This window comes from Centroberyx affinis, unplaced genomic scaffold (genome assembly GCF_046629955.1).
Source record: "Centroberyx affinis isolate AG114_WGS23_722 - 3 ecotype Tasmania unplaced genomic scaffold, CSIRO-AGI_Caff_v1 ptg001293l_1, whole genome shotgun sequence".
NCBI classification, from domain to species: domain Eukaryota; kingdom Metazoa; phylum Chordata; class Actinopteri; order Beryciformes; family Berycidae; genus Centroberyx; species Centroberyx affinis.
In genome coordinates this window covers 750,114-770,000 of record NW_027279799.1, presented here as the reverse complement: position 1 = coordinate 770,000, position 19,887 = coordinate 750,114, and the positions used below count along the sequence as shown (strand labels likewise).

General features: G+C 41.8%; 2 protein-coding genes across 2 annotated transcripts in view; one reads left to right on the top strand and one right to left on the bottom strand.

Moving 5' to 3' along the window:
• LOC139649152 (lipid scramblase CLPTM1L-like) overlaps positions 1-5,573 on the bottom strand; it is an 8,760-nt gene extending 3,187 nt beyond the window's left edge. The window contains exons 1-9 of the mRNA XM_071525482.1: positions 5,358-5,573; positions 4,565-4,656; positions 3,517-3,694; positions 2,936-3,060; positions 2,125-2,203; positions 1,889-2,006; positions 1,393-1,487; positions 671-755; positions 1-48 (exon numbers count right to left, since the gene is read on the bottom strand). The exon at positions 1-48 is cut by the window's left edge and continues 53 nt beyond it. Of these exons, the coding sequence (XP_071381583.1) occupies positions 1-48; positions 671-755; positions 1,393-1,487; positions 1,889-2,006; positions 2,125-2,203; positions 2,936-3,060; positions 3,517-3,694; positions 4,565-4,656; positions 5,358-5,558 (1,021 nt within the window). The 5' untranslated portion in view covers positions 5,559-5,573. The remainder of the gene's footprint in view (positions 49-670; positions 756-1,392; positions 1,488-1,888; positions 2,007-2,124; positions 2,204-2,935; positions 3,061-3,516; positions 3,695-4,564; positions 4,657-5,357) is intronic.
• An 866-nt stretch (positions 5,574-6,439) lies between these two features.
• Positions 6,440-19,558, top strand: mrs2 (magnesium transporter MRS2). The gene is made up of 12 exons (XM_071525455.1): positions 6,440-7,399; positions 7,589-7,653; positions 8,159-8,195; positions 8,911-9,023; positions 14,105-14,266; positions 14,436-14,566; positions 15,076-15,192; positions 15,732-15,801; positions 16,368-16,450; positions 16,596-16,713; positions 16,890-17,003; positions 17,182-19,558. Exons 1-12 carry the CDS (start codon positions 7,018-7,020, stop codon positions 17,239-17,241), a joined length of 1,452 nt encoding a protein of 483 aa, XP_071381556.1. The 5' UTR covers positions 6,440-7,017; the 3' UTR covers positions 17,242-19,558.
• Positions 19,559-19,887: the final 329 nt, after the last annotated feature.

Below are 19,887 nucleotides of genomic sequence, written 5' to 3'. Positions count from 1 at the left end.
CTAGCAGGTGGAGGAAAATCAGCAAAGTGCTGAGACAGCGCCACAGAACTAGAAACAGAGTGGGAAAGAAAGAGAGAGCGTGCCACATTAAAGAGCTGTAAGGCCTGAACTCACAAAGAGTTTTTGTGCTGCATCAAAAGTGCTTTACCTCCAAAATGATGCAATGCAATGATCAGTGAAAAATACAGTCACATTTGGCCTGTACTGGTCAAGCATATGCAAATGTCAATAATAAGGATTTTTACATGATGCCAATTAGGCGTGCAATTCATTAGTACTTAACAACAACAGCCCCTCCAGTTACTGTAGTGTAAATAAAATCTTTTGAAAAGTGGCAGTACGTCACAGGACATTACACACAGTGTGTTTAGTTTGGCTGCTCAGAATGGCTGCTGCTATTTCTGCCAGACACAGGGATCGCTGCCAAGTCAAGCTGTAAAGAGGGAGACAGTCTTCCTCCCAAGAAGATATCTATCCTCCAGCTTTCAGAAGAGGAAATCATTCAGCAATGCCGTGTGTCTGTCTACCACCTGTGTGCCATATGGGTAAATCACGTGCTGGGGCATTGCAAAAACCACTATGTAGCGCCTCCTTAATCTCCTTAATCTTGCACTCTGCCACGACCCCATTTTCCAGATTGTATGTGATTACGATGATAACATTTGCTCACCCGACTTCCTGGACATTCCCACCATGCTCTTCTTTTTTCTCCACGAGCTGATGTCATTTTTAAGGGCCAGGAACTCACAGATGAGCTGTAAAACACCACAGAAGAAGAGAACATACATACAGTACATTTAGTTCTACAAAGCTTAACCTGTAACACTCCTGGGCTGTCATATGCCTCTTGGAGTCAGACAGTAACTCACAATATGTTGCAAGAACTTTTACTGGGCAACTCTTGTCCTACTTGAGACTGGACTGGGTGCTTTGAGACCCGTCTTCTTGGCACTAGTGTGTCATGATTTGATGTGTTGGAAGCTTTGTCTCACTAATCATTAGGCATTACCCTAAGGATCTTTAATTGCCACTTACCTTGTTAGGCAGAAGGAACCAGGGCAGCCTCATAATGTGTCTGCACTCTCAACAGATTAATGGTAATGCCCGCTTTATGTCAGACAGTAAGAAGGTTTTCTGATTGCAGGCAAGTGGCAAACTGTGGTGGATTTTCAGGAAGCTGTGGCATTGACCTTGGATACTGGATTTTGCTCATATTGTGTATTTCCTCACAGTAACTTCTTGAGTAACCTGTAGCTTGACTGGAGCTGACATTTTTGGATCACAGCTTGTGACACGGACCTGGACACCACAGTCTCTACCTCAGTCTCACCTCTCTACCTCTTGGAAGTCCAGACATCCTACAGTGTAATATGTGGTGTCGTATGGTCTTACATGTAGAGCTGTGACGAGTGCAGTCAGGACGAGCAGGTAGAGGTTGGAGTCCACCAGAGTTTCTTTGATCTCATCTACGTTCTCCTCTGTGAAGCCTGGATAGACACAAAGAGGCAGCATCAACTGATTTAGTTCACTTTAGTCTCCTCTGCACCAGGGATGCACAGGGTAACAAGTAGATATTTAGGTTTATAGCATCATGGTGAACAAAGTTTGTGATAAACTCACTGTCAAAATCATTCTCACACATAATTAATAGAAGGGGTTATCACTGTTGTGACCTCTGTTGTCATATCCATTAACACATGTGCATGCTTGTGTACACACACACACACACACACACACACACACACAATATGTCTATCTGTATTTATATAATTTGTTGCTCTTTGAAGCACGATGTGACGAACCAGCTTTGTTAATATCTTACTAAGCCATAACTAACCAAACAAACATATCCAACCAGTAACTCACTAAACTTATAATCTTAACTCACCAAACTGTCGCAGGGAATAAACCACGTCCTGTAGGTGGACCCAGAACCTGAATCTCCTTAGAGAGATTCCCTCATAGGACACAGTGAGAGGAAGCTGGAGGGTGCTGCTGCTGATCTCCTATAAACAGTTAGATAGATAGATAGATAGATAGATTAATTCACAACACAATAATGACTACACAAAGTTGCATTTAAATATGTTATCTCCATAACATTAGAGTGGAAGTGTGTCGTACCATGAGGTCTCTCACTCTGAAGCTGAGCTCATCAACCAGCAGCAGAGGCAGGTAGGTCATCTGTCTGCCTTCCTGAGAGCTACAGGAGAGACAGACAGACAGACAGACAGACAGGCAGGCAGGCAGACAGACAGGCAGACAACTTTATGTAAAAAGGCAAGTTGACTAAGAGCACATTCTCATCATTTACAGCCTGGTGGAGTTGCAGGGGGAATAAGGGGGAATTTTGTATGCACACACACACACACACACACTCACAGACACACACACACACACAGACATAGATCAACCTCAGTCTTCTCCTGCAGATCACTGAGCAGTTCCACTGGAGCACTTGCAGATAAACTGTCTTACTCAACACCTCTACAGTCGTTTTCTGAGAGAAGGGAGTGTGTGTCTTTTTCACTTCCCCCATCCAGATTTTCCTAACCAGACTGCGAATTTAAATTGCCGACCCTCCACTCACAATCGCATTTCTGCAATAAAGCAGCGATCACACTGACAAATAGAAGTGCTGCTGCATATTTTCCCCCCTGTTTTCTGTTGTTTCAGAGGGTAACTGACAGTGGGAAGGAGTTACATATGAGTGAGGACAAAAGTTACACATTTAACCCTTGTTCAAGTTGAATCACTCACATATACAGCCATTAAAATACCTTGTACTCACAGCACTCAAGCAGTAGACTACAGAGAAAATAGCAGTTTTATGATGAGTATAGCAGCATCACACCAGAGACCAATAGCTCTCCTACTGGAACCCCTGCAGCCCTTTCAGGGACTTCTGAGACCGCCAAGGCTTTATGTGCCTTACACTCTCATGTAGCGTCGCACATCGCTGGGAAGCCCCGCCTTGTTGAAGGTGAAGTCTTCTGACATCATAGTGATTGACAGGTGCGGCCTCCAGTGGGACACAGGATCCTCTGATCCGGGGGCGGGCTTCGGAAGGGGGCACAAAAAAGGTACTTATGTCCACTGGGGTTTGACTCTTCACAGTGTGGTTTGCACCAAATGTATTTGATTTACAAATAACATATTTTAAATATTAAGCATAGGACGATTCCATACACAATATTGGGTTCACAATTCGATACAACCACGATACGATGTAATAAATAAGAGTTCAATGTCACAAATCTTTCTAGCAATGGCATTCTCTTGCTAGAATGTAAACAATTTAAAAATGTCATTACAAAGTGTAAATAATATAATTTGGATGGAGAACTTGAGAAATTATGTTGGGCAAGCTGTTTCATTTGTGGTTACTACAGCAGAATGAAATGTAGCTAATACTGCGATTACTTTTTCTGCCCAATGATACGTATTGTCACATTTTTATTGTCACAGTGATTATTGGCTCCATAAACTGATGACGTTTTGTCCCATCTGTTTTACCTTCTGCATGTCTCTCTGCCCCTCTGAGTATCTGGGGGTGATGTAGGAGGTGAGCAGAGCCGCATAGTGGACTTCTCTGCTGTCCTCCAAAGGTGAAACACCGGCTTTATGAACGTACACAACCGCATACAGACTGCCATTAGCACGAGTCTCCTCTGGCAGAGAGACATTCACCTGCCTAGAGAGAGAGAGAGAGAGGGAGGGAGGGAGGTGAAAGGGACAAAAAGGTGAAACAGACGGAGAGGAAACGGCACACAGATGACAGGACAGACACAGATGGACAGATATAGAATGATACACATAAGCTTTTTCATCCCTACTGCAAAATATTTACTGTCAATGACCGATTTGTGTTTTGTACATTGTTGACCCCTTTGTTTCTCTGCTTCTACTTTGTGAGAGGTGAAGATGTTAATTGAGGTGATGAGACTTATTGTTTGAAATATAGACCGTTCTGTTGTTTTCACTCATATTTGCTTGTCAGATACATACATGAATTTTGTGATTCGTGGGCCTGATCTGGCTGTCTGAACTCACTGTCATCTGGGCCAACCATATTTCAATCTGCAGCCTCCATCATTTCTGACCGGTCACAGTAGTGAACAGCTGTGCTCATATGAATGTAGACAGAGGACATAGAGGCCAACCCACAGGAGACTAACACTGATCCACTGTTCCTTTCAAACATACATTTAATGTCAAAGGTGCCTGTCTTCTCTTCTGCACCCACTACTGTGCCATGTGACAATTCAGATGGTTACTATTTAATTGAAAAATGTTCCTATAGGCTATAAATTTGAAATCACTTCTTTGCTATATTCCAACCACTATGTTACTGCTATGACAGGATATAGGGCAATGATGGGCAATGATGATCCTGAGCATTTCAGTGGAGTAAAGCTTTCATGGACAACCAGACATCGTATAAAGTGTCACTGTACTGGACTGGTGGTAATGAGCATGACAACTTGTCCAAGGTAAATTATATAGTAAGGTTAAGAGACAAGATAATGGTTGTTTGGTTGGAATATCTCCATCTCAAACCCACCTTTCAAACGTAGAGTGAAGGTCAAATGGGTCTATTTTCATAATGAGGTTGAGCTGGCTGTTATCTGGCACCAGGCAGGAGAACACACTCAGCTGGATAACACAGGGGAAGAGAAGAGAAGAGAAGAGAAGAGAAGAGAAGAGAAGAGAAGGGCACACTGTATATAACTCAACATATAACTCAATGATGAATTCATGTTTTCCCTTCAAGATTCATTATTTTGCTTAATTAAATGCAACCACTGATGTGTTATGTGTTATATTTAGGCAGGATATATGTTGGCTATATGGGACCTGTAACAGGTTAAGCATAGCCAAATTTCATTATTTTACTTGACTAAATGCCATGCAGACTATACATGATTTGTCATGGGGCTTCATGCTAAGCAACTGCAACATTGAAAAACATGGTCAAAGAGCAGATTAGTTTACCTAGTTCAATAAAATGATCAGGCCCTCAACTTCATGTAGTTTCTCAATGTGGCCCTCACTGAAATTGACTCTGACTGTGACATCGACTCTGATCCTATATTTGGCATGCTGAGTAATGAATTTTAAGTAACGTTTTTTTAAATAGATTCAGTCATTCGTAAGCCAAAAATTAATAGAAGAGGAATACATTTTGTTACTGTATATTACAATAGTCTATCATCCTCATCTGTCAGATAAACTAACAACATGGCAGCGCCCAAGTCGCAAAAGAGGTCACTGTGTCTTTTGTCTTTTCGTTTGTATAATCTATAAAAACACATTTAAACACACAAACACGGAAAGCAGCGCAGGCCTGTACTGACCTGTAGTCTGGGTCTGTATGCCAGGTAGGAGGAGATGCAGTGCTCTCCTCTGCCTCTGTCGCATGGCTTGGTGTTGAGGAAGCCGTACAGCAGCCAGGCGGTGTGCAGCATGTAAACCACAAACACCCCGAACAGGATCTTCGTGATGGAGGTCCTCTTACCCCCGCTGTCCCCGGATTTAGAGCAACACGACGGGAACATGGCTACAACAGCTTCAGCTACACCTTCAGTATAACCTACGTTACCAAATGCCAAACACCGGAAAAAAACGGACGTAATCTTGGTTTAAGAACAGTTTTTTATATATATTATGATAACCTAAAATACAAAACCCAAGTACCAGTCAACTAAAAGACTAAAAATGTCAACACAATAAAGCCCCTTGCTTCCCCCTGCAGCGGCATCCTTCCGGTCCCGATCTCATCTGCATCCAGAGGAAAGATGCTGATGCTGACGATGGGCCAAAACACGCCTCAACGGCCGTGTCTACACTGGTGCTTTCAGCGCGATTTTCTGTGATCGTGTGATTTATTTTTAGATCTGATTATATACTATACACTAAATCTGTGCACCACGAAAAATCACTATAATATTCCTGTAGGGACTTAGTGTTTCTTTGATACTTAATAGTGGGGTTGTAATGACCTTGGGTATTTTTTTATGTTGGAGTTCTTTGTTGTCTGTTGTATCTTGTGTGTGTGCATAAACACCTGTGAGGAGGATGAAATCGAGAGCTCTCAAAAAACGTCATGGGAAAAAATGCAGGTCAGTCTCCTCTCAGTGAGATTATTTCATCTATTGGACCAAATTATTCTGAAACTTTTGTATCATCCGGAGGTCGTCAAAACTGCAGGAGAACGGATGCCATATCCTACGCTATGGTTATCGCCAACTTTTGCAAACCGGTAAGTGGACCAGTTTAAAAAAACAACAACAACAACTACTACTACTACAACAACGAGTGAGTTGCTTCGAAATAGACGATCTTTGACATATAGTACGTCACACCGCGGTGCATTGTGGTCAGGTACAGTGCTCTTGCCCCTGTCCTCCTGTTCCTTAGTAGCCATATTAGCCTTGACTGTATTTTGGACTAAAGCACAGCTGCATGTGTTGATTTACGATTGTCTGCAGTTAGAGGCGAGTAACTGACTTGTATAACTGTATCTCTTATCTACGCAAGCGACTGTCACGACGAATATGAGATGGTCAGTAACGGCACAAGTTGTCTGTGGATGCTAGCAGCTAGCTAGCTAACATGCTGCACTGCACAACTGTTTGACAACACTGTGAAGGAAATAACCTAGATAATGTGACTGGGTATTGTGTGTAACTAAACTGTTGGAAGGAAAAGAAAACTGGAAAGGAAGAAAACTAATAGCATTTTCGTTACAGCCGCCTGGCCTGTCAGCGTTAGCCTGCCTTATCCTTTTATTATGACTTAATTGTTTTGCACTCTTGGTACAACTGTGGACTGACTAACTAGGCTAACTACTTTACATCTACTGGACAGCCTGGGGGCACTTCAGGAAGACCAGAGGTGACTTAAGCATCCATCCCTTCCCCATTTATATCCAATGGAGTCTAAAGTTTGCCTGCCTTTCCCCCAGCATCACTCCCTGCTGTACTGTGCATTCCTGATCAGCCCTCCAAAACCAGTATGGTAGCCTGTGTGAAGGTTGTGTGTTGTGGCGGTGTGCGGGCACAGGCAGTGGAGATGAGGCTAAGCAGGGTGCTGCTGGCCAGCTGTATAGACTGCAATAGGATATACCTGCCATTTGGTGGAAGATTTTCCCCAAAGCGCTTTATAAGTGCTGTAAGTCCATACATTTCTAGCACGGGTGGGAGTCGAACCCCTAACCCTGGCAGTGCTAGTACAGTGCTCTACCCGCTGAACTACACCAAGCTGGGATGGTACAGCAAGAACTACAGTAATGTCAGAGCAACCGGCTGCTGCAATCAGATGTCACCCATGTTAAGAAGACCTCAGTCTGCTATGGTGAGAAAGGAGACCCTGCTGCAAGGAGGTGCACAGTGGCATGGTAAGGATGGCAGGTTGAGTTACTAAATGGCTTACTGTTAACAGGTGATTTGAGAAACACAGCTGAGACTAAAGACTACATGTGCTAGCTGTCCATTGTAATGTAGCTGTGTCCAAGGCCAAGGTCTTGCCTTACATGTGACATAGTTTTTCCTTGCATGTGACACAGCTTTGCCTCTTCTTTAAACAGTGTCCCTCGTCCGCACCAGAGTGACAGAAGCCTCCCTCTCCAGTGTGGCTGCTGCTTTTGTTGTGGTAAGATGAACACCAAGCCCAGTTCATCAAAAACATCTTAGTGGTCACTGGCCATAGTAGGCACTTGGTCATCAGTACCGTCCCATGGCCTGGCTGCACAGGGACAGAGATGTAGATAAATCCAGCATGTACATCTTGAGGCCAAATGTGGATACACAACACCGTGTTGTCATAACATTTAATATGATCACATCACACAAATCACACACAATTTTAAGTAATTGAGGTCTTAGTCATGCCAGGAAAATGGGTGAATCAAATAGCAAAATGCATTTGGAGAAACGGATCCAGACCAGTGGATTTCACAGCTTTCACAAGTTGTTATCAGCTTACATAACCAGGAATTACATCAGGCCGGATTTGGACCCATATTTCCCACATGTCTAACCAAAACTCCCGTCATACATCATGCATACATGTATTGTGATACAGCAAAACTGGTGATTTTGAACAATAGTGAATGTTTTCAGTCACCTATTTATTTATTTTTTATTTTATTTCACAGATGAAGTTTGATACAGAAGGAAATGTGACATCATTTGGTAAGTGTTGGAACATGAATCTATCAGTGGTTTGAGCTGTAAAATTGTTTCTGCAATAAGTTATGAGCAAAAGCAAGAGTTCCTCTCAGTTTTCATTAAGACATTTTGTTGTTGAGACTGATGCTGGGTTATCTCCCTTGTCCTGTGATGTGACCACTATCACCAGAGTGAAGGTATCTTTTTCAATTTATCCCTCAAGTACACTTTTAAGTCCTAGCCAGTGACAGTTGGACATATAGAATTCATCTATCCTCTTGCTGTGTGACTTGTAGGTTGTCCTGTTGTATGTCCGTCCCCTGATGGGTCGTGTTAGCCCCGTCTCTGTGTGTGTAATGTTTGTTGTCCTGCAATGTGAGTTCTGGCTTCACCGTTTTTATCAAGAAAAAGCTGAGAGCGGTGGATGCAATTTGTTGTGACCTCTGCTTCTGGTGTGCTATTTTCATGGCTTAAGAATATATAAATAGAAAAGTGTACACTGGTTTGCGTATCATTCACTTTTTCCCAAATCCCCTTTTATAACTTAGACATTGACAGTTGGATGTGTGCACACTGCCTCTGCTCTGTTTTTTGTGTGTGTCATTTTTTTTTTTTTTTTTGGTTCGCTTCCCAGTTATGCTGTGTGTGTGTGTGTGTGTTTTTTTTGTTGTGTTTTGTTTTGTTTGTTTTTTTTGGTTCTGTGGTGTGAATATTGTTCTTCTGGTGTGACCTCTTACAGAGAAGAAGAAAACAGAACTGTGCCAGGAGCTCAGTCTTCAAGCCAGAGACCTGCGCTTTCAGCACAGCACCAGCCTTACTGCTAGAAACAACTGCATTATAATGCGGATGGAGGTACGCTCTCTTTCTCTCTTGATACACACTTCCAGCTCAGCACCGGCCTTACTGCATCATCATATGCATGAAGGCAGAGTATAACTTCTCCTGCTGCTGCAGCGCTCCTTACAGCCATCACTTCAACCGAAGGCATTAAGTGTTGGTTTCTAAACTTGTCTGTTTGTAAGTGATAAATGATGTCATCTAGAGGACAATATAGTGAATTGAAATGATGAAAATAAGAACAAAAATGTGTAGCCTAAAGCCCCATGGAGGCATACTGTCAGGAAATTATTTAAGTTTGTGAATTATTTTATATATTTATTAAAGCAAACATGCCCTTTTTTTGGAATTCAAAACAAAGCATTAAAGCCAAATATCTAATGAACTTATACCCATTGCGAAAAGCTGTCTCGGAGAATCAATTACACCACAGACGGAGACAAAATGGGTTCTGCATTATTACAGTGAAAAGGCCGCTTTCAGTCATGGCATCACACACTCCTTCCCCTCCACTTCCCCTATCCACATTCCTTGGCCTGCGCCACAGTCGCCTGTCTGGGGGGTCCGGAGGAGACGGCGTAGTAGAAAAAGCAAGAGTCCTCGCTTATCATTTTACAGAGGAGAACAGGAGTCCCTCCAGGCTGAGGCAGATCTGATTTGGTCTCCACCATTGTCATGTTTAAGTCGCCACACTCTTCGTCACACCTGATGATGGATGAGAGAACACAATCGATTATAAAACACTTTTTCAGGCAAAAGGACTCCAGTTAATTGGAAAACAAACTATTGTTAATGTTGCTCATTAAAAGTAATGGGTAGTCCTATGTGCAAGTTGTTGAACCAGCTTGCAGTCAGCAATATCTACTGTTTTCAATTATCAATGCTAACAAGCCATTTTTTGGATAGAAAAGGACACTTTGCCCTTCAATATAACAAGTACCTGGCAGAGAACAATAACTGAAACTACAAGTCAAAATGTTGTGGTATCCCTTTCAAGAGTGAATTTGTTGCCAAAGGCAGAATAGTGGGAGGAGATGATGTCAGAGGAAAGTTTCACACACTGAGGCAATGTCCAAAGCAACATTTTCCACTTTGAATATACTCGTCTATACTGAATTTGTAATTTGCTCTCTTATGCTGACTCAGAACTAACTGATCCATGCTTTCCAGAATCGATTACTGAAATGCATTGCTCTCTGTACCTTCATATGTTTCTAGATTTTTATTTTCGCTTGTGTAGAATAAAAAAAAAATATTTGTAATTTGTTTTGTAGCCCAAAAAAATTTGCAAAGAGTCAACGGGTGAAAAAACATTTGAGCATGACTGTATGATGTTTCACGTTTCAGAAAGACACCAGAACCTTAGAATTCATCATTTCAGCCGCTATAAGGAGCGATGAGCAGCGACCTTTACAGAAAACCTAGAACTTCTTTGTTAGCTGGGGAAAAAAAAGTTAGTGTTTCATACCTCTTCATGCATATTATCACAACACATATTAAAAGCAGCCCATTCTTACCTGTCCTTCTTGCCCCCCGTCCTGAACGCCCGACACTCCGCACACTCACTGTACAGCTGGCACTTCCCTGAACATAAAGGGCACTCCTCACAGGTTGGGCCTTGGTATGGGCTGTTACATCTGCAGCTCCCACACTGACAGCTTCCATGGCGGTTACACAGCATCTTGTTGGGCACCATACAGGAAGCGATATCCATGGAGCAGCTGCAGTCGTCATCGGTCCAGCCATTGTCACAGATACACTGCCCACACTCGCACCTCCCGTGGCCTCCACACATTCTGTCACATCAAATTGGTAACCGTTTAAATGCAGCTCTCTCATTTCTCTAAGACAATATAAACGGATTTTCTCAAATTTCAATCAAATATAACGATGTGACTAGATATTATTCAGTCAAGGTAAGGTATAATAAGCTTGTTGAGCCAGACGAGACCAATTTTAGATTTTGTAACAGTCTAATCACAGTGTAAAAATGGAAATAAGGAGCTGTGATCTTAAGTGTTGCTTAATAATCCTTGCGTACCTGTTGTCGTAGCGTGGACAGTCAAAGTTGGCGCACTCGCAGAACATTCCACTGTATCTTTCTCCTGGGTTTGCTCGCGTGTCACACTCACAGAAGCCCTCCACGCAGTTCCCCCGGCCGCTACACACCGGGACATTTGGGCCAGAGCGGCAGGAGTTTTCATTCGTATCTTCATTTGCCGAAAAAAATGAATCAGAGAGTCTGTGGCAGCGGTGTCCAATGTAAGGCAGGTCGCACTCACACTGGCCACACACCAGAGCCCCATGGCCACTGCAGGCTGGGCTGTTTTCCACACGGTCTTTCACGCAGTCACACACACCTGGGTGAAAATTGGTTTAAAAGACCACCTTAATATTTGATACTTCAGCGTGTTTTTTTATGTTAGCCCTGGCTCTGCAGTCGTACTCACATTCCAATGTTAGCTGTAGCTCCAAACTCTGTGAGAAGCCTCTGGGTGTGATTTGGACTGACCGGGATTCAGTACTGTTCTGCTTCTGGTTTTGGTTGTAGTTGTCACTGTCACTGAGACACTGGGCAGCCTCCACATTGACCTAGAGCAATCAGGATTTATTATTTTGATCATATTCTATAAGGACGGTGTTCCTACAGTATGTTTTTTTTGTATACAGAGTATGTGTGTATATGTCCGTGACAAGTATGCTGACCTGTATGACCGAGGGGTTTCCAGTAGTGATGCTGCTGAATGTAATGTTGACTCCTGCTGGCACGGCGCTGGTGTCCAGGGTCAGCTCAGTGACCGGCTGGTCTTCAGCCAAGGTGATACTTAGTGGGAAGGACTGGCCCACACCTGGCCTCAAACTGAGGTTCAGCTCCTGGGGCTGGAGGAAGATAGCCTTGGGCTCTAATGGCTCAGTTCTGCAGAGGTTCAATAGAGTTGGGGATATCAACATCTTTGAAGCCATTATGGCCTGCGACAATCAAGAATATAATCTTTTCTCTACAGTCTAACTTGGATTGAGTTGGAAACTCACCGTATATCAATTAGGGGGAATGGGACACATGTCTCTGTTGCAGCCTAACAGGTGTAGTTTACATAAAAGTCTTTGCCTAGTGTAGCTTTAAAGTAGCAGAATTGCAGAAAGTAGCAGAAAGAATTGTATATTGGGGCTTTAAACAAGGCCACCATACCTGCTGTCATTCCTGACAACCTGCATGCCGCCCTGAGGGTGGTGGATATGTCCTTTACCACAGCCTGTCCTCTGCAGCTCCTCCAAGGTGTGACAGCGAATTTTAGCTCTGGGCTTGGCGCACCATGCACACCCCGGGCCAGCCTGGATGCACTCGTTGCAGTTGGAGGCAGACTTGGGGCACATTTCTTCTTTGGCCCAGCTGGGACAGAGTAGACTCAGCAGCAGGCAGAGACAGAGCAGCTTCACAGCCATCCTGCAGTTACAATGTGGCATTAGGATGATGTACTTCAAGCGAGCAATTTAGTTTAGTAAATAATCAGTTTAAATCAAGGATTTCAATAAAATAGAGAATATAAGACAACACAAGAACAAAAAGGCAAACAAATTCAGACAAATTCTTTTAGTCTTGGCTGCTGAATGGTGAGGAGCAGCCTACATGAGGATCTCAGGCTATGCTGCAGCTACAGGGTTTAAAGGTCTGCGGTGACGCTTGTCAACCGTCACTGCACTGCAGAAGTAATCAATACAATTTTGAGGCTAGATTTTGAATCTTTTTGGATAAATTCTGTCACTTTAGGAGATTTTTAATGGAAGTGAACATCCTATCAATAGAAGGGTCTTTGACCGAGTAGAGCGTGTACCATTTAAGGCTCAGTCCTTCCCGCAGCGACCCGGGTTCAAATCCAGCCCGCGGTCATTTGCTGCATGTCCTCCCCTCTATCTCTCCCATACCTTCCTGTCTCTCGCTTACTATCTCTGTCAATAAAGCATAAAATGCCTAAAATAAATCTTAAAAATAAAAAAAAGGGTCTTTGACTGTAGCTAAGAGAAGGAAATAACCAAAAATACAATTATTAAAAATATACATACGTTAATAATATATCAGTTTCTTTTCAATCTGGAAAAAACGCCATTAATATTCAGTGACCTACCAGTCTGTCTGTCTGATGACCGAGAGAGAAAGCAGTCAGAAGAGAAGACAGTACAATAAACTCTAATCAGTCCAAGTGACCGCAGCATAGAACCAGTAATATACATGTTATATAGGCCTGCACTTTACTTTATGTCTGACAGCATGATGCTGCTGGCAGTCTTTCTTCATGTCTCTCTGCTTATGTAATTGATTATGTGCTAAATAAACTACGACAAATCAAACACAAATAAAATGCAGTGCCAGTACATTACCTGAAGCCTGGGTCACGTATTGAATCCTTCCCTTGCTGTTGCTGCTTCTTGTGCTAATCACCTCTGCAGACTGTGACAGACAGAAGAGCTTCAGTCAGAGACGTATATATGGAACTTACATAAGTGTCCAGTGATCCAGTTTTTACTTTGTGGCACTAAATGTCTTAAGTAATAATAGGGACACAGAGGTGTGATTCGTCTGGATCAATGTTCCTTGTTTCACAACCAGTTTTTCACTGATTGGGCCTGTTCCCTCAAATATTTACAGATCAAAGTTAGCTATGTGGCCCCCAATCATACAAATGCTACTACACATACACAGCCATGCATGCCCGTATAAGCACACACACACACACCCATAACGTGAGGGTAATAAAATGCCAAAATCAGACAAACCTATGAAGAAAAAGCCATGGATCAATTACTAGAGACATTCAAGTCATTTGAAACTTTCAGGCGCTTTTTAAAGGATCCCCTCTTCATTTTCAAGAACATCATTTGATAGAACATCATCACATGGGCTTTGAGAAATAACCTGAAAATTCAGATTAAAATATAGATATTTGGCGTAAGCATATTGATCCAATATTGTGGCTGAGTGATTAAGTACATATTGCAGTGGGTCCTAAAGGAGCGATCGCCCTGACAAAAACATGCAATCAGAATGATCTCCCCTGCCTTCTTCCTCTTGATCCCTCCATCCCTCTGTCCCTCCCCAGTCTTTGAAAGCCATCGTGACCCCGCAGTGCCTTTTGGTGTTGGATTTCCGCGGTCTGGGTTTGGAGCGTTGGTTGGTGCTGGAGCTCGCCCCACAGCTCGCATCACAGACACACTCTCTGCCCTTTGAGTTCAGAGCACTGGAGGCCATTCTGCAGCACAGGGTAAGGGAGTTTAGACATTTGTTTTTGTGTGTGTGGGGGGGGTGACTGTGGTCTGAGCCAGATGAAAAAACAGGCCTTGTGAATTGAGGACACAAAGGGAAACACAGTGTTAACTTGTGTGTAAGTGCTCATATGCCTATATATGTCTTCATGTGTCTGTGTTGAATAGGTGAACACTCTGCAAGCCCGGCTGAACGAAGTCCATCCAGTGATACTAGACACATTGGAATCCCTGGTGGATCCTAAACTGCTTTCTGCTGACAGAAGTAAACTACATGTACTGCTACAGAACAGCAAGAGGTAACACACACACACACACACACACACACACAAATATGCGCACACAGTATAACATAGTCATAGAGTAAAAATGGATTCAAATTGATGGATTTGAGGAATTTGGTTGGTATCTCTGGGACTGGACTGCTTTTCATCTTATCTGTCAAACAAAATATTCTGTCTCCATTAGTGATTATGTGTCTTCTACTTCACTGATCACACATGTCGTGCCTCAAGGCTCAATTCTTGGACTGATATTATCTTCTTTATGTATGTTACCTTTTTGCCCACAGCATTTGTCAGCATAGCATCTGCTTTGTCCTTGCAAAAATTCCCTTCAACTTAATTTTGAAATCCTTGTCATTGGCCCTGAATAGATCTCCAGGCAAATTCAGCTGTCTCTTGGAGCTTTAACACTGAATGCCTCTCTGTCTTTTTCTCTCACTCAGAGTTAGTCACAGACATTAAGGCGTTTAAGGATTCATTATCTCTCTCCTGTCTCTCTTCTGCTCTCTCTGTGTCTCTGTCAGTTTATCAGAGTTGGAGACGGACATCAAGGTGTTTAAGGATTCCTTGTGGAAGATTTTGGATGAGGAAGAGATCATTGAAGAACTCTGTCTCACCAAGTGGACAGACCCAAGAGTTTTGTATGTTACCCACACACATATATACACACCGATGTAGATTAATTGTTTTTTTGTTTGTTTTTAATGTACTTGGGCAGGAAGTAATTCAAACCAAAACCATTGAATTTGTAAATGTTAGGTAATGCTGCTTTAATGTCCTGATCTGTGATTGCAGTATGGCGCCCTCTGCTGAAACACTGACCACCTGATTTATGGAATTATCACCCTAACATTTACTGTCTTACATTTTTATACAAGGACTGGCAACTAAACAAGGTTGAACATGTATTTTGAGGTAGTAAAATATTTGTTAACATTTGTAATTTTTGTTATTCAGTAAAATGCACCCGTATTTTGAGCTATGAGTAAAGTATGCTCCAAAAAATGGGTTTTCAATCTAAAATATTTTTTTTTGAGAACTATTGGAACATACCCGAAATATAGATCATCAAATGAATTGCTGAAAGGTTTTTCTTAAATGTTGGCCTTTTTCTGCAACTTTGTTTTTTCTTATTTTTGTATATGTGTGTGTCTTTATGTTTGTTTGCGTGCCTTTCTAGTGAGGAGAGCAGTCTGGGTATTGACCATGCTGAGGAGATGGAGCTCTTGCTGGAGAATTACTACATGCAGGTAGTGCTGCTGCCTGTTCAAAACCAAAAACACATCTCACTTCCCAATCAGATCTGAAACCTTTGCACTCTCTCTTCACAATTCAAATGCTTTAAATGTAGAGCTTGATAAGGCTGTCATATCCAACCTCTCGATAAATGGAGGATGTATGCTTATCAGTAAATGAATGTGCTTCTATTTATATTATGAATAGATTGAACTCTAAAGGGCTTTGACCCCAATGAAGAGAAATGGTACTTGGAAGGGGATGTGCAAACCAGTCCATACATTAAGATCTGACCAGTCTTAAACACAATATTTTCTATCTGTATATGTTTATACTGTGAACTACATCCTTAATTGTTGTACTTGAACTTGCCCACTCGTCTTTCTTGTACCGTGTAATGTCAGAAGCATTGATACACCAAGGCAGATGCCTCTTACATGTAATGGGCTGAATCAATAAGTGATGTTGATTCTTACTGATTGACTGACTAAGAATGTACACACCAAGTCATATTTGTCATACATGTAATGTACTACTGATAAACTTGGTTTTGATAGAGATTGTAAACGTCTCCATGCAGGCTGAAGAGCTGGGCAACACGACCAGAGAGCTGAAAGGACTGATAGACGACTCTGAGAGTGTCATCTTTATCAATCTGGACAGGTATACATGTACAGCATATGTATGTGTATAAAGATATATACGGGCATCTGTCTGTCTGTCTGTTCCCTAAAAGACACTTTTATTCCTCTTGAAATGAAATTATATGAGCTGTTATCTTCCCCTTTTGCTTTCTGTCTTTCCCTAGTCATCGTAACGTGATGATGCGTCTGAATCTACAACTGACAATGGGAACCTTCTCCCTCTCCTTATTTGGTCTGATGGGCGTGGCCTTTGGAATGAATCTGGAGTCCTCCTTTGAAGAGGTGAGTCAGCTCCCTGTTAATGGTCTATCCCTAAAATACAGAGTTGTCCATTTTTGCATGTGGACCTGCATGTGTCTGTTGTTAAGCATTCATCCCTGCCTATGTGTCTGTGTGTGCTTACCTCTGTATGTGTCTGTACCCACTTAATGTATGTGTGTTTGTCTGTTTACTACCAGGACCCGCGTGTTTTCTGGCTGGTGACAGGCTTCATGTTCTTGGGCAGTGGGCTGATATGGAGACGACTGTTATCATTCCTAGGACGACATCTAGAGCCTTCCATACCCCGACCGGTAATGAACACACACACGCACTGAGGGAGACACATTAACATATTTTGTCCACCAGACACACTGATTGGTAGATTCAGTAAATCACTTTTTTTGTTCTGTTGACTTTTAATCAGGAATGACTGATGAATGAGACCGACTGAAGATTAAGTGACATTTCTCATGTTTGTGATTGCCCCAGATCCCCCCAGTGTGGAAGAGAAATCTGAAGGCATCAGACGTCAAAGCCGGAGTCAGATGATGGTGGAACTGCATCCTCTGCTGCTCCACCATAGACCTGGAGCCTCTGCAGCTTTAAAGGAGCTGCTTTTACCGCCCTGGACCTCCTGACTGCTCTGCAAAGGCTGGGAGCATTTATTTTAACACTTCACCTCATTCTTTTACCGTTCCGGACTCCCAGCAGAGGTTGAAACTAACTGTATCCAGATGTCTGAAGACAACAAAAAATGCATTTGACATGGTCAGACATATCTTAGGGGATAGTCTGGGAACAGCCCTTTTTGTTAATGTGTGTTCCTGTGTCACAAACATAAACTTTCTGACATCTGTGTCAGCACTGTGTCAGACGTTTGATTGGTTTGCCCATATAGAGTGTGGATTAAGTATGTGGGCAAAAAACATTGCTTTGTTATTACTGGCTTTTGTGCCGGTGGGAATGGATGGACGCCAGAATGAGTGTCAGCATTGGAAACGAGACAGAGAGACCCAATAACAACAAAACTAATAGGACTACTACCTCACCTGCAGTTGTAAGTCTTTAATTTGATAGGTGAAAAATGCATATTAAATACATGAAAGCTTATTATATGAAATACATTACTATATGACCTTAATGAAGTTGTAAAGTCTATTGGTTTTATTAATGTTCATACAGAATGATTTCATCGATGATAGTTTGTATGTTCAGTAAATAAGAATTTTCCCTCTCTATATATGCAGTTGTTTAACAGATTTACAATGAGTACAACATTGTTGCATCAGTTTGAAAACAAGAATTCTTTTCTAAATTCCTGAAAAGACTAGGTAAGGCTTTAAAAGCAGTGATACGCAGGACAACCTTTTTGGGCTAATGGAAAACAATGCAGCATTGTTGCCTCAATCACATAGGAATAGGAATTTGAATAGTTTTTTGACACTGTCTCATTTTGTTTGCCCAAAAAAATGCCCAGCATGTCACTACCCTAAAGGTCCACAATACATGAAGAGCTTTTCAAGAGTTTGACTTTAAAGCCACTATTTACTTTCTCTTGTCCCCTTCTGAGTGAAAGTCACTTGTATTCTTGATGTTGAAGGTGGAACGTCTGTAAAAATCCTCTACCAAAGCAAAGCTTTGCCATTCCGGGCATTTCTGCTTTCATCCAAAGCTCTCAAACACTCTGCGGCCGTGGCACAGAGTGCCACGGCCATGAGACAGAAAACATACCAAAAATGATTGCTTGGAAATGTCAAATGAACAAACCTGTATGATCATAAAAAGTGGTCGGCAAACACAAAGAGACAATAACTTGGAGTAAGAAAGTTTGATCAAAGACTTATTCTGTTGGAAGTTACAGAAATAGTTTGGTTTAACTTTGGTTTTCTCCCACATTCGAGCAAAATCTACACACAGCTGAGCTCAGTCCACAACATGCTGACTGACAACCAACCACTGCCTTATAGTACTATGCATTTTCTCTAACAAGTCCGGCTAAATCTCAACCACTTGACCACTGTCTCCCTCCTATTAGTATTTATCGAACAGGTTCGCTTTGACAGTATTGGTAGAGCCCAAACAATGAAGGATTGATACTAACAGTATCAATGTTTATGGAGACTTTCTGAGAAAGTGTCTCATTTCCTTAAAATGATCCAAATTTAGCTTGATAAATGATGTGAGTGATGCCAGCTGATTAATATCCCTTTGAATAACTGACTTTTTTGTTTATCAGTTAACATCACATGTAATTACTTTTTTCATGTATTTTCCATAACATAAATGTGTGGCAGTGAGCTGATGCTGATAATATCTGTGTCCAAAATATACAGTATAGTATCTGTCCGCCCTAATTATGGTGTCCCAGTCATCAAGAAGGCAATTCCCTCTCAGGTAGTACCATGTGTTTCACTGTGTATGTATGGAAATTACCTATTGTGCTGACCACTGTGATAGTAGTAAAGTGCCATTTTGTCTATATGCCAGAGTACAACTTCATGTTGTATAAATAAAATCTACTAATTCACATGCATTTGATAGTTGTGGAATATGTTTGCCATAGCATGAAAAGGAATATAAAGGTGTACCATGGCACAAAGAAAGCAAAAAGTGGCCACCATAGACTTTTGATTGATTTCTTTATTTTTATTTCCTGTTTCAGTGTCATGTGTGAGGTTTTTCAATGTGACTCAGTTGGTATGTGATTTTTAGTTTGTTGGAACAACCCCTCTTCTGCACTAGGGGGAGACACATCTACTATTTAAAATACAGGCAGTTAGCTGATGCTCCTCTACATACAGCAGTGGAAAAAGTGCAAACTGGTGAGTCCTATAATCCCAGGTGGCCAAGGAATAAACAAGTGCAATGAAAAACAGTGTGAGATATATTGTATTTGAATTTTATGTGTTTATGAAATGCTGCATAATAAAAGGTACTGCAACACATGTAAATATAAACTTGACATACAGTATGTACACATTACATGCAACCAGTGTTGGGGATTAGTTAACTACTTGTAGTTCAACCACTAGTAGTTTTGTTTATCTACATTTTGCTGTAGTTGGATGGTGCTTTATTAAAATGTTTTTTTTTTTTAGTTTATTACATTTGGTCATGTAGGTAAATACAAACTAGATATTTATTTAAAAGTGATGCAGTGGTATGTAATAAGGTGGGTAAATTATAAACTAAATA

Excerpts from the sequence above, each read along its gene's own strand:
- mrs2 (XM_071525455.1), top strand. The coding sequence starts at position 7,018 with ATGGTAGCCTGTGTGAAGGTTGTGTGTTGTGGCGGTGTGCGGGCACAG. Across the intron at positions 15,193-15,731 it reads TGGACAGACCCAAGAGTTTT|TGAGGAGAGCAGTCTGGGTA; the intron begins GTATGTTACCCA and ends GTGCCTTTCTAG. Across the intron at positions 15,802-16,367 it reads TGGAGAATTACTACATGCAG|GCTGAAGAGCTGGGCAACAC; the intron begins GTAGTGCTGCTG and ends GTCTCCATGCAG.